General features: G+C 40.9%; 1 protein-coding gene across 2 annotated transcripts; it reads left to right on the top strand.

Annotated features, from left to right (window-relative positions):
- The first annotated feature begins 5,312 nt into the window (after nt 1-5,312).
- On the top strand, nt 5,313-11,377 carry PIFO (primary cilia formation). 2 transcript variants are annotated; one of them, XM_043878454.1, is made up of 6 exons: nt 5,313-5,335; nt 5,592-5,734; nt 6,347-6,445; nt 7,198-7,325; nt 8,773-8,890; nt 10,903-11,377. In XM_043878454.1, exons 1-6 carry the CDS (start codon nt 5,317-5,319, stop codon nt 10,969-10,971), a joined length of 576 nt encoding a protein of 191 aa, XP_043734389.1. In that variant the 5' UTR covers nt 5,313-5,316; the 3' UTR covers nt 10,972-11,377. The 2 variants fall into 2 exon arrangements, with proteins under 2 accessions (XP_043734389.1, XP_043734390.1); XM_043878455.1 differs by lacking the exon at nt 6,347-6,445.
- The last annotated feature ends 1,773 nt before the right edge of the window (nt 11,378-13,150 follow it).

Genomic DNA, 13,150 nt, shown 5'->3' with positions numbered 1-13,150 from the left:
AAGTGCTCAGTAGTTACATATGGGTAGTGGATAATTTATTGTACATTGCAGATTGGCAACCCACTTCAGTTTTCTTGCCTGGAGAATTCCATAGACAATAACCTGGTGGGCTAGAGTCCACGGGGTCGCAAAAAGTCAGACACAGCTGAGAGGCTAACACTTTCACTTGCTTATATTTTCTCCCATATCTTGGATTCCTTTCTCACCCATAATTATACATACATATTTTCAGCTATTATTTTGAAAGTTGCAAATCTAAAGAAAAGCTTCAAAACAGTACAAAGAATTCCCTCAGCCCCATTCACCCAAATTCCTCAACTGTTAAATTTTGCTTCTATTTCTTTCCATATATATATATATATATATATATATATACCTTTTTTTCTGAAATGATTCCCCATCCCCTCTAAAAGCTCCACTGTTACCTTCCCTGAGATTCTCATAAATCATGATCAGAACAGCTCTTTCAATTTGAAAATCAGATTGATACACTATTCTTAAATCCACACACCCTATTCAAATTCGTTGTCCCAACAATGTACCTTTCCTATCTCGCACAGGATCTTATCCAGGATTAAATGTTGTATTACATTGTGTTCATCAGTATACCTTAATCCGAAGTATTTGCTCAGTTTTTCTATGTCCCTCATATCCTTGGTACACATACATTAACTTTGTTTTTGTTAGTCTTCATATGGAATATGTATTTCAACCTTTTACTGTTATTTATTTAGCACTTAAAGATACTATTCCATTGTTTCCTAGTTTCTCTTGTTTCTCTTAAGAATTCATCCTCCAGGCTTATTGTTGCTTCTTTAAAAGTAATCTACCTTTTTTATCTGCTGCTGCTGCTAAGTTGCTTCAGTCGTGTCCGACTCTATGTGACCCCATAGACGGCAGCCCACCAGGCTCCCCCGTCCCTGGGATTCTCCAGGCAACACTGGAGTGGGTTTCCATTTCCTTTTCCGATGTGTGAAAGTGAAAAGTGAAAGTGAAGTCGCTCAGTCGAGTCCGACTCGTAGCAACCCTGTGGACTGCAGCCCACCAGGCTCCTCTGTCCATGGGATTTTCTAGGCAAGGGTACTGGAGTGAGGTGTCATTGCCTTCTCCGATCTAGCCAATCTCAAATTTTTCTCTATTTTTCATACGTTTCACTATGATATGAAATTTTCTTTGTATTTATCTTGCTTTAGACTTGTATTTGTTAAATTCTGGTTAAATATTTTTCATCAGTTCTGAAATATTCTCAGCCATTATCTCTTCAACTCTAGCATCTGCCACATTCTCTTTCTCTCTCTCGCTGAAGTTCCTTGTGGAACTTCAAATACATGTGTTAGAACTTTTCACTGTTTCTCCTCTGCCTCTGTATTTTCTATCCTTGCCTCCTCAAGCTTCAGTCTGTATACATTCTTCTGATTCATTTTTCATTTCATTAATTTTTTTTTAACTTTTATAATCTTCTGTTCCCCATGTATTCAGTTCTTACTTTTGGTGATGGCACTTTTTATTTCTACAATTTTTATTTGCTTTTTTCTTACTGTTTCTAAAATTCTCCATCTTTTTGTTTAGTTTCTTAAATACAATGATCATTTTTACCATTTGCTGAATTGATATAATACCATTAAATCCAGTATGTTTTAAAATGAGAAAAAATATATTTAAAACATTATACAAATGTTGAATTACTTATCCCCATTCAATTAGACCACTTTAACAGAGGAGGTGGTTTCCTAGAATTGTAATTCTTATTAATACAATGGCCTCATACATAGTCAAATGAGGAAAGCAGATAACTAACTCATAAGTCTATAACAGTCTCCATAAGCATCAGGCATCCCTTGATGCTATCATCATAGTTAGAAATGTACATGACAAGACCTGCTGAATTCTCTAAAAAGTCTTCATCAAAAGTGGCTACATATAAAATTTTGTCTATTATTCTGTTCCAAGCAGTTACCTGCAAAGTTTCATTTACACATGATCATCATTCAAAAAATCCATCATTTAAAGATTCAATAATTCTTGACAATCTTTAGAGCTACCTGAAATTCTGTTTAATTTCTCAATTTTACCATCACACAATTAGTAATACAGGAAATATAGATAAAATACAGTCTATCTTTGTACTATGTCTGGATTGGCTTTAATGAAAAGTTGATAAATTTGCATCAATCTGGATGTATGTAGACACTCTTGTGTGTTATATTAGTAACATAAGCATTAAGATTGGTGGGGAAAATTTTCTCTTTCCCTAAGTACACTGTAGTCTTTATTGACTTTGTTTTTAGAGTGTAATCTATATTTTTATTTTAGCCTCTTACCTCAGAAGCCAAGAATCTGCTTCATGATCACAAATTTCCTTGCTTTTCTTTTTTTTTTTTTGCTTCCTATGTTCATGCTACAGTCTTCAGCCTTCTTGTAAAACCTGAAGCCAAGTACAGTTAAAGTCCACTCTTGATACTCCAATCTCTGGATTCCTTTTGGGTTTATATCTACCTAGGTGTTTTGTTTTGTTTTGGTATGAGAGGTTGCTTTATGTTGAATGCTGAACATTTTGCTTAAAAATTATACAAATTATTTGGGGCTCAAATAATGCTATTGTACAAGATGATTTACTTTTGTTTTAGGTATGCAATAAGGGTAAAAATAGATTATCTTAATGGAGCTGGGGACTAGAGTTGATACAAAACTGAATTTCAGGATTTTGTTTTATTTTTTTGAGAGCTGCTCTATTTGTTTACTTTTATAGCTGAGTTGTATCTCTTTAGACTCCTAACTAAAAATCCAGGGTGTTTTCCAGTCTCTCCTCTGCCATGGTCAGCCTAACTTTTGCTCCCCATTTTTAGAGACTGTCTGATCAAAGTTCTGCTCAAATTCTCTGCTTCTCAGTGAGATTTTTAATTAGGGAATGTTCAAAGGGAACAACAGCACCAACTGATGGGTTCACCACTCTGGACTGCCCTCTCTCCAGGGTCTTGGCCCTTCAGAGTCTTTTTTCTTTGCTATATCTCTGATATCTTGAAATATGTATGTTTTATATGGTATTTCTATCTATTCTTAGCTGGAGAATTAGTCTGAAGCAAACCAACCTACCAATGAAGAATATGTTATAATTTCAAAGTACTTTGTGAGAACTGTTTCATGTTACCAATAATGTAAACACTAATTTCCAAGAAACACTGTGGGTACTACAAATATTAATATTCCTAAAGACAGTGAAATTAATACTATATCTATTTACATTTTGTTTACTATCATTGTTACTGCAATTATATTTTGAATAGAAAGGAGACTTGAAGCAAACTGCTCAACAATGTTGAGACCATATCGTTATTCCAGTTTTGTTTCTTTTAAGACCTTCTCCTATATTATTGGGCTTTCTGCATTACTTCTTAAAAAAAAAAACTGTCTTTTTTGTATATATGTGAAATATAATTATTTTTTTCATAGAGGTCAGGAAGACATTGGAGTGTTATATGGGACTTAACACAATTCACTGTGCAATTGCACAATGAACTACATTCAGCAGCTCCGTTGACCAGGAGCATCACCTCAATAATGTTTAGCAAGGAAAAGGCTTCTGTGCTGTCATTTCCGTCATGTCTGACTCTTTGCAACCTCAATGGAATGTAGTCCACCAGGCTCCTCTGTCCATGGGATTCTCTAGGCAAGAATACTGGAGTGGGTTGCCATGCCCTCCTCTAGGGGATCTTCCCAACCCAGGGATTGAAGCCAGGTCTCTTGCGGGGAGCCGGCCTGCTCAAGGCCCAAAAAGGCCCTGGGAAAGCCTTGAAAGAGGCCATTCCCTGTCCCACCACCCCATGATAAAGAAGTAAAACATTTGCTGGGTCTCCTTTGTTCTTCCTTGAGAAAAACATAGTAGTGACCTTCACTTAGTAGTTTATCTTGGAATGCCAAAAACAAGATGTAAGCTTCTGCAATCACTTAAGACAAAGAATTGTATTGATATGACAAACACCAGATGGCATTTTTTATGAACTGTTTTCTGCTTGTACTAGTATAAAGGTAATTGTTTTACTCAATAAAATCACTGACTTGCCTAAAGAGCATTTCAGTCCTCTCGACCCCATTCTTTACTTTCAGTTCTTCTTTCTCAGGCTTCTGTGCCGTTGCGGTCGGGACTTGTTCTCTTTGCCGGCTGGTCCCGGCAGTCTCTTGTGTCTCCTGCATTGGCAGGCGGGGTCTTTATAACTAGTACCACCTGGGAAGCCCAAAAGACTTCTCTAAGTTTCCAAAATATCCTCTAGGACTCAGGATCAATTCTCTTGGAACCCTACATTAGAGCTATAAAATCATGCCTGTACACAGTGCTAACCCTGGGTGTGTGTAGATCCCAAGACCATTCTTAGAAGCCAAAGACAGAACGTACCAATCACACTGTGCTTTCTGACAACTCAGAAAGTTATCCTAAAATCAAGTGAGAACAAGTTAGGGCTAACATCTAGGACAAAGGTAAAGAAGTCATCATACACCCTGACATTTCTTCTTAGGTTAGGTGGGAGTACTCCTAAGCTAGCTAGATACTGTTGCAGTAATAAAAATCTCTCCTATTGTGACCTACCAAGCACTAGGCAATGACCCTCTTTAATCCTGTTTTCTTAACCTTCTCAACAACCCTATAAAAAGGAATTCTAGTTCCTAATTTAGAGATGAGGAACCTGAGACCTAAACATTTAAGTGACTGCCTCCAAATTTAAGCACTTCTTTTATTCCATTGTACTCTTACTGTTCTGCTTCAGGATTCCAGACCTTTTAAAGACTTGAGTCCCTCTTAAGGGTATAAGGGGGGTAACCTGATGGGAATGCCTTGAAGAAAAGGAAAAATGGGTCTAAAACAGGCCTAACACAGAACTATCTAGGCTCCATTACGTTCCCATCTCCCTTCTTCTGGGCCTTGCCCAGGAAGCCCACCTCCATAGATCATCACTGCAGAGGCTGTGTTTTTCTACATTCCGGATCCTAGTAGCCTGGATTTCAGGGTATCCTGCACGTGGAGGAGTCCATCTTTCCTCAGTAGTGCATTTCCAATGGCCCAGCTTTCAAAGCTCCTCAGCCTAAAACTTGGATCCAGCAAACCCCCTACCTCCTGCTCAGCTTCAGAGTTCTCACTCGCCTGGGTTCCTGGCCTGGGAGGTGCAGTTCCTGCCCCTAAGCGGCTCCGCAGGAATCCCCTCCGCTGAGTAGGCTAGCTCAGAGCCCCTCCTCTCTGGGAGCTGGGCGGCTGCGGCTGCCGGCCCCGCCTCTGTTTCTTGGGCAACGCAGTACACAAACTCTGGGCCTGGTGGCGCTCCTGAGATGTGCTTCCTTAAAGCAGGTGAGGAGGGCCGTAGTGGGGGAGTCTACAGGAGAGGCAGGAGGAAGAGTAGGAAGGCTGGGAAAGAAGGGCAAAGGGAGGGGGAAATGCAGTTCATCCCTTTACATAGATTTGAGCTACCCTTTACATGGACTTTTCTTAAGGGTCTGCCCTTAAGAGCTCTGTCCCACGGCCCACCCCCTACTCGCCCTGAAGCTCTCACTTAGACCAAAGGGCCTTTCCTCATGTGAAGTTTCTCTTCTTTCTCTATCTGCAGAGCCGCTGCTTAACTACTCCTTTGGAACATGTCAACATAGGAAGATCTTTCCTAACTTCCATCCTCCAAACTTGTTGGGAAACAAATTTCCCCCTATTAGAGGAGCTCCCAACAGAGGGCCTGGATGTTACATAGCAGAAGATGTGAGTATTCACCTTCCCTTCGATGGGTGTCAGTTCCCAGACTATTATCTAAGGAAACCCAAGTTTTCCCAAAGAAAAGCCCTATGGGATTTGTGACCATCAGGGTCCCAACATGAGAAAGTGCCCTGGTCCTCTACAATCAGAAAGTAAAGGGCCACTATTCCCCTTTGCCATCCCCACCAAATGCAAGCCTTGGCCTCATGCAGTTCCCAGTATTGTTCCTTCACCATTCAAGGTCACAAAGACCAGTGAATCAGTATCTCCTCTTAGTCCAAAGCTGGACTGTGGCTGTGCTGATAGGTAGTTTATGAAATTGTATAATCATACTGGTAGTTGAATTAGAGCAGATTCAGCTCGGTGGGACCCAGAAAACTGGATTCACTGGAATGCATAGAAATGGCATTCACTCTACCTATCTAGCCACATTCCTTTGTAGGAATGCAACTGTTTGTGTTACTTATGTAATTGTATGGTCATGCAGAAGAATCAAGAAAGAAAGAGTAACTTTGGCAGAGAAGATTCAGGAATACTTTTAAGTTCAGACTGTTTTAATAACTATAATGTTCTCTATATGTGTTTTTTCTTTGTTTGTTTTCTACATAACACCTGAAGAAGTATGGCTTTGCATACAACCTCTCTAAGATCCCGACCAGTAAAAAAGGATACACTCTTGGCGCCAGAACAGCCATGAGGTTTAAGCCAGTTAGCAAGGTTAGACATGGCTGAATGTGCTTAGATTTCACTGTGATCCATGTTGCTGAATGTATTTGCACTGGGGAGCATAACTAGAGGCTACCTAAAGAATATGCCCAAAATTCAAGACAAAAATGTTTTTTGGGCAAAAGCTACTAAAAAACCTATCTTAAAAGCATGGATGTTAACATGGCAAATGTGTGTGTGAATGTCCTGGGAGAGTGGAAAATAATCCTAAGAAGAAATAATACCAAAGCAAGGTTTTAGTCCTGAGACACTTGCTTGTAAAATACTAGAAGCTTTGTTTATACACATCATATAATTATATGTAATATGTAGTATAATATCTTATCAGTTAAAACACCAATTCCAACTTCTTCATTTGTTTGTATAACTGGATTTATAGTCTTAATTATCATCTGTTAATCTCTTGTTGGGCTTTCTCATGACACTCAAGTTCAGGGAGAGGGATACTGGCTCCAAAAGAATCTGAGTGAGATGGTGGGATGGTGGGGGTAGTAACTGTAGCCATGATACCATGGCTCTACCTTCATAGGTTTGTTTCTACAGCCTAAGCCTTAGGTACCTTTATGTAGCTGAACCATACACTTATCTTGGTTTTCTACCTACTGTAGGCCATTTCTATAGATTGAGGTAGTTAAACCATAGCTGATAAATGAACAGGGAGAGGATAATTTTGTTTTTTCTAATTAAAATGCTTTACATGTATATATCAACCTCTAAAATATTGATCTTTTTCTTGGAAACAGGATGTGACACCTTACCCAGGCATGTACCAGACAATCAATGTTCGAGAGCAACACAAGCCAAATTTTGCTCCATTTAATGCCTTGTTGCCTCGCTTTCGGACTTACTCAAAGGACTCTTATTATCCTGGGTATGTGCCCCTTTTTCTGCTGTACTTCAACAAAGAGCAATAGGAAAGGAAGTACAAAAAGGGGTTTCATCCCAACCATGCTGTCTAAATAAGAAACCATCTAGCTTTAAAGATTCAACCTCTTGCCTTCTAGGTCTCTAGAAATTATAGAGTGGTAGAGTGTAGGGGTTCATTCAATAAATATTTATAAAAGGCCAAGCAGTTTTGTGGGTTCCAAAGATTTTGCTTTAAACCCATCATGCAAGATTCCTCATTTCTTGGAGCTTACATTCTAGAGTCCAGACAGATGAGAAGCAAATAAACAAGAAAATATGAATGGTAATAAAGAGAGTGACTATATAATTTATTAGTCAGCACATGACACTTCTGAGACTTGAAATGGAGTCTTATTAATAATTATACCAAGACAGTAGCCGTTAGCTGGGGCTGTCATAGACACACTAGGAAGTAAGGTGACCTGGTGTTGTGCTGAATGAAACCAAAGAAGATGATGATATGATACAGAGTGGTGGGCTAGAATTTATATACTTTGGCAAGGATTGTCAAGATAGATCTTTTAGGGAAATGACACTTGATCTGAAATCATTATGACAAGAATGAGCTGGCCCTGTGAAAATGTAGGCCCAGAGTTTCCCAGGCAGAAGGAACTTCAAGTACAAAGGCTGTTGTTGGGAAGGAAATTGGTGTGCAGAAAAAAAGAAAGAAGGCTAGTGTGGCTACAGTATTGTGGGCAAGGAGGAAGTGAGAATGGGGTGGGGAAGGTGGAGGTGTTGGTGGCTATAGTACATAGGCCAGCAGATCAAGGGAGGCAGTCACATTGCTTTAGGAAGCTGTTGAGAATGTGTGGAATGGTAGGGCATGGGGTCAAGGTCTTTTTTTTACTGGTGAGAATTTCAAAGATCAGAGAGTGAGTGTAACTTTTTCAAGGTTGCAGTAAGGAATAGAGATGTTGAATCTTGATTCTTATGTCCACTTTACATGTTATTTCCATAGCAAAGAGTTGATACCAGAAGAATGTTATGAACAAAGGCTATGATTAAATAATCCCATTGTCAAGGAATTTTACATGGTTCTATTTTACTGACCCCAGATCATTGATACTTTAAATTAGCACTTTTCTTTCTTCCTCAGTTTTACATCATGAGCAGTACTTATGTATCACTGTGTTAACTTTATTTTATCATCCACCATTTCTGGGATCTTTTGATCTCTCAGATAAGGAGACTGAACTTCCAGAAATATTTTAAACTGGAGTTGATTTTTTACTTTGTCAAGACTAGATACCTTGAACACTGAAACTTAATTAGAAATACTTTAGCAGGCAAAGGAATCCTATGTGAATCAGTAGACTGCCTTTTCCCAAAGGGTTAGGACTCTAGATCAGGGGTGGAAGGTTATATATGATCACTAACTCATTACACATAATGTTCTGTATTTTTATTTCTAGCCCTACCACATACAACCCAGAGATAAAGCCACCCAAGAGAGTCAGATGGCCAATGAAATTTGGATCTCCAGACTGGGCTCAGGTTCCATGTTTACAGAAAAAAACCCTGAGAGCTGAGGTAATAGGATTGGACTTCTCTGGAGTCCTTTACCTAATACTTCCATGTGTATCAGTGATTCTTAACCAGGAGTCTGTGAACAAGCTTCAGTTAAGTCCTTGTTCCCCTGAAATTACTAGCACAATTTTGTGTATATATATATGGGAATTTTTTTGGAGAGTTACCCAATTTCACTAGATTTTTAAAGGTGAGTGTGATGGAACAGAAGTCACGTTTTATTATTTAGTCCTCAAATAATCTTCTGTGGTTAGTCCAAAATAATTATCCTCTGTGATTGAGGAGGAAACTGAGGCTCAGATGGATTAAGTGGCTTGTTGAAGTTGCTCAGATAGAGCCTAGATCTGGTGACTCCTAAGCCACGGCTCTTCCCATCACACCACTTAGTGTTAGATCATCAAGAGCTGTGGATCATTCTGCCAAGAACATGGGTTTTAGGAACAGACTGCCTGGGTTCAAATTCTAGTTCCATATTTGCTTGCTGTGTGATTTTGTCTAATAATCTTACTTTTCTAAGCATCAGTGTGCTTAGTTTCATTTTTTTTCATTTATTTTTATTAGTTGGAGGCTAATTACTTTACAATATTGTAGTGGTTTTTGTCATACATTGACATGAATCAGCCATGGAGTTACATGTGCTCCCCATCCTGATCCCCCCTCTCACCTCCCTCTCCACCCGATCCCTCTGGGTCTTCCCAGTGCACCAGGCCCAAGCACTTGTCTCATGCATCCAACCTGGGCTGGTGATTTGTTTCACCATAGATAATATACATGTTTTGATGCTGTTCTCTTGAAACATCCCACCCTCGCCTTCTCCCACAGAGTCCAAAAGTCTGTTCTGTACATCTGTGTCTCTTTTTCTGTTTTGCATATAGGGTTATCATTACCATCTTTCTAAATTCCATATATATGTGTTAGTATGATGTAATGTTCTTTATCTTTCTGGCTTACTTCACTCTGTATAATGGGCTCCAGTTTCATCCATCTCATTAGAACTGATTCAAATGAATCCTTTTTAATGGCTGAGTAATAGTCCATGGTGTATATGTACCACAGCTTCCTTATCCATTCGTCTGCTGATGGGCATCTAGGTTGCTTCCATGTCCTGGCTATTATAAACAGTGCTGCGATGAACATTAAAATGCATATAATAATAGACTCTATCTGATAAAGCTGTAAAGATTGAGATATTGTAGAAAAGTATTGGTGCCATACTTGTAGCATAATAAATGCTCAGTCCATGTCCGCTATCATAATTCCAGAGGTGCCCTTTATTCTCCAGTGGGGCTTGGGATTAATTCTGCAAGTATGTATGAAATGCCAAATGTATTAACATCATTATGCTAGGGCCTATGGGTAACATTCAAGAATTAAACATATAATTTTTCTTTTCAAGAAGTTTACCAGCTATACTTTTAAAATAATTAATTATTTATTTATTTTTCATTGTGCTAGGTTTTCGTTGCTGTGCATGGGCAGGCTTTCTTTAGTTGCGGCAAGCAGGAGCTACTCTTCTTGCAGTGCTCTGGCTTCTTAATGCAATGGCTTCTCTTGTTGCAGAGCACAAACTCTAGACACACAGGCTACAGAAGTTGCAGCACATGGGCTCAGTAGTTGTGACTTGCGGGCTCTAGGGTGTGGGCTCAATAGTCATGGTGCACGGGCTTAGATGCTCATGTCATGTAGAATCTTGCTAGACTAGGGATGGAACCCATGTCCCCTGCATTGGCAGACGGATTCTTATCCACTCTTACTACCAGGGAAGTCCTACCAGCTATACTTGACAATTTACCAAGTAGAAAATAATTCCTAGTATGACATTTCCAGAGTAAGATGACAAAGAGTAGATGTACAGAGCAATGCTGAGAAACTCAGTGAGGCCAGGTTACTGTGGGGTTGAGGTTTAGCTAGGCCACAACAGGTATAACATACATGCCTATTTCGCACAGCCAGGAAGACTAGAGGCAGTGGGTTCTCATTTGAATATTGACCTAGATAATGTTCTTTCATTGCAGCTGCCCACAGACAAAGACTTTAGAAAGCATCGGAACCGTCTGGCCTACCTAAGCCTGTACTATGGCTGAGAAGCTGTGACTCCCTTCACGTGCTCCTCCTGACCACAAATTCTCCAGGACAGAACAATGCGAGCACAGAGGTGCTCTTGCCTTTCTGCATTGCTCTGACCTTCCTGTCTGCCGGCATGGGGCACAGGGAGGGGCAAGGGCCTCATAAATACTACATGACTGTGTAAAGACTAGTTTAGAATGCTCTTTCTCCTTGTGCTGGTTTGTTGTGTATGCATGTAGAAGGGTTAGAGGAGTTCCTACTGAGTGTTCAGTGGGGTGGCTTCACTTGACTGAAATATTATACTTGTGGGTCCTCGCCCTCTAATTCCCAGCCCCAAGTTTTATGTTTTCTGCCACTAGCCCAGGGCTTCCCTGGTGGCACATCAGTGAAGAATCTGCTTGTGATGCAGGCGTTATGGGCTCAGTCTCTGAGTTGGGAAATCCTCTCCTCTGGAGAAGGAAATGGCAACCCACTCTAGTATTCTTGCCTGGGAAATCCCCTGGAAAGTGGAGCCTGACATGCTACAGTCCGTGGGGTTGCAAGAGTCGGACACGACTTAGCAACTAAACCACCACACCACTAGCCCTGGTGATAGGAGACTATTTATTGTTCTATACATGTCAAGGCTTTGGATGGCTTGCTGGGTCTTGTTTTGGGGCTTTTTGGATGCAGAGGACACTTAAAGGCAGAGTAAATGTTTTAGGAGTGCTTCAAAGTGTGCGAGTTTCCCAGCATGGAGCGGGAAGGTCCTAATTTGATTGCCTTTCTCTGTGCTGTGCTGAGTCAAGTCTGACTCTTTGTGACTCTGTGGACTATAGCCAGCCAGGCTCCTCTGTCCATGGGATTTTCTAGGCAAGAATGCTGGAGTGGATTGTTGATTTGATTGCCTTTCTCAGGTCCTGATGCTGGGAAAGATTGAGGGCAGGAGGAGAAAGGGATGACAGAGGATGAGATGATTGGATGGCATCACCGACTCAATGGACATGGGTTTGAGTGGACTCCGGGAGTTGGTGATGGACAGGGAGGCCTGGTGTGCTGCAGTTCATGGGGTCACAAAGAGTCGGACACAACTGAGCAACTGAACTGAACTGAACTCAGGTTCACATAAAACTCAAAGAACCAATAATCCCCCCTCCTTTCCTATTACATCATCTATTTCGTCTGTCAGTCATCATCATACTGAATTCCAAACATGCATCAGGCAGAGTGGCAAGCACTGGGGATGCAGTAGGAATCAGAATAGACTCATCTACTGGCTCCATGGCCCTGGACTGAAATATGAGAAGGACTTCCCAAGGAGGCTAGTAGATTGGATCTGCCCCCAACTTCCTGTTTGAATGATACCCTAAAGCCTCACAAGTTGCTTAGGTATGCCAAGGTCAGAAGTCATGAGAGCCACGTTCAAAGTACTTATCTAGACATTGCCTGGTGTGTGTTCCTTTGCTCAGTTGTGCTCCCACTCTTTGCGGTCTCATGGACTGTAGCCCAGTGGGATTCTCTGTCCATGGAATTTTCCAGGCAAGAATACTGGAATGGGTTGCCATTTCCTTCTCCAGGTGACCTTCCCCATCCAGGGATTGAACCTGCATCTCCTATGTTGGCAGGTGGATTCTTTACCACTGAGCCACCTGGGAAGCCCAGACATTGCCTGGAAGACAGGCCTTTTATTTCCAACACAAACCTTAATAACTCAAGTGTGGTTTCTTCAGAATGGGCATTAAGTGTATTCTAGCTGCTTGTATTGGGAAGGTCCTTCTATGCCCACTCAGCCTTCTTATTTATTCATTTATTTGGCTGTGTTGGGTCCTAGTTGTGGCACAGAGGGTCTTCATTGTGTCATGCAGGATCTTTCTTGGCGGTGCATGGACTCTCTAATTGTGGCATGTGGGCTCAGTAGTTGCAGCGTGTGGGCTCCAGAGAATGTAGGCTTCAGTAGTTGTGGAACTTGGCCTCTCTAGTTGTGGCACATGGCCTCCAGAGTATGCAGGGTCAGTAGTTGCGGCACACAGGCTTAATTACTCACAGCATGTTACTCACAGGATAACATGTGAGTTACTCACATGAATCTTAGTTTCCCTATCAGGGATCGAACCCATGTGCCCTGCATTGCAAGGCGGATTCTTAACCACCAGACTACCAGGGTAGTCCCCTACTTAACCTGATGGCAAGACTTCATGTATCTGGATAACAGAGTGA

This window comes from Cervus elaphus, chromosome 20, assembly GCF_910594005.1.
Source record: "Cervus elaphus chromosome 20, mCerEla1.1, whole genome shotgun sequence".
Classification (NCBI taxonomy): Eukaryota; Metazoa; Chordata; class Mammalia; order Artiodactyla; family Cervidae; genus Cervus; species Cervus elaphus.
The sequence above is the reverse complement of the archived record's forward strand: the minus strand, read 5'-3'. Positions and strand labels throughout refer to the sequence as shown.

Bases quoted from the DNA above. Each gene is read 5' to 3' on its own strand.
- PIFO (XM_043878454.1), top strand. The intron at 5,735-6,346 runs GTGAGTATTCAC...TAACACCTGAAG, and splicing joins GATGTTACATAGCAGAAGAT to AAGTATGGCTTTGCATACAA. The intron at 7,326-8,772 runs GTATGTGCCCCT...TTTTATTTCTAG, and splicing joins AAGGACTCTTATTATCCTGG to CCCTACCACATACAACCCAG.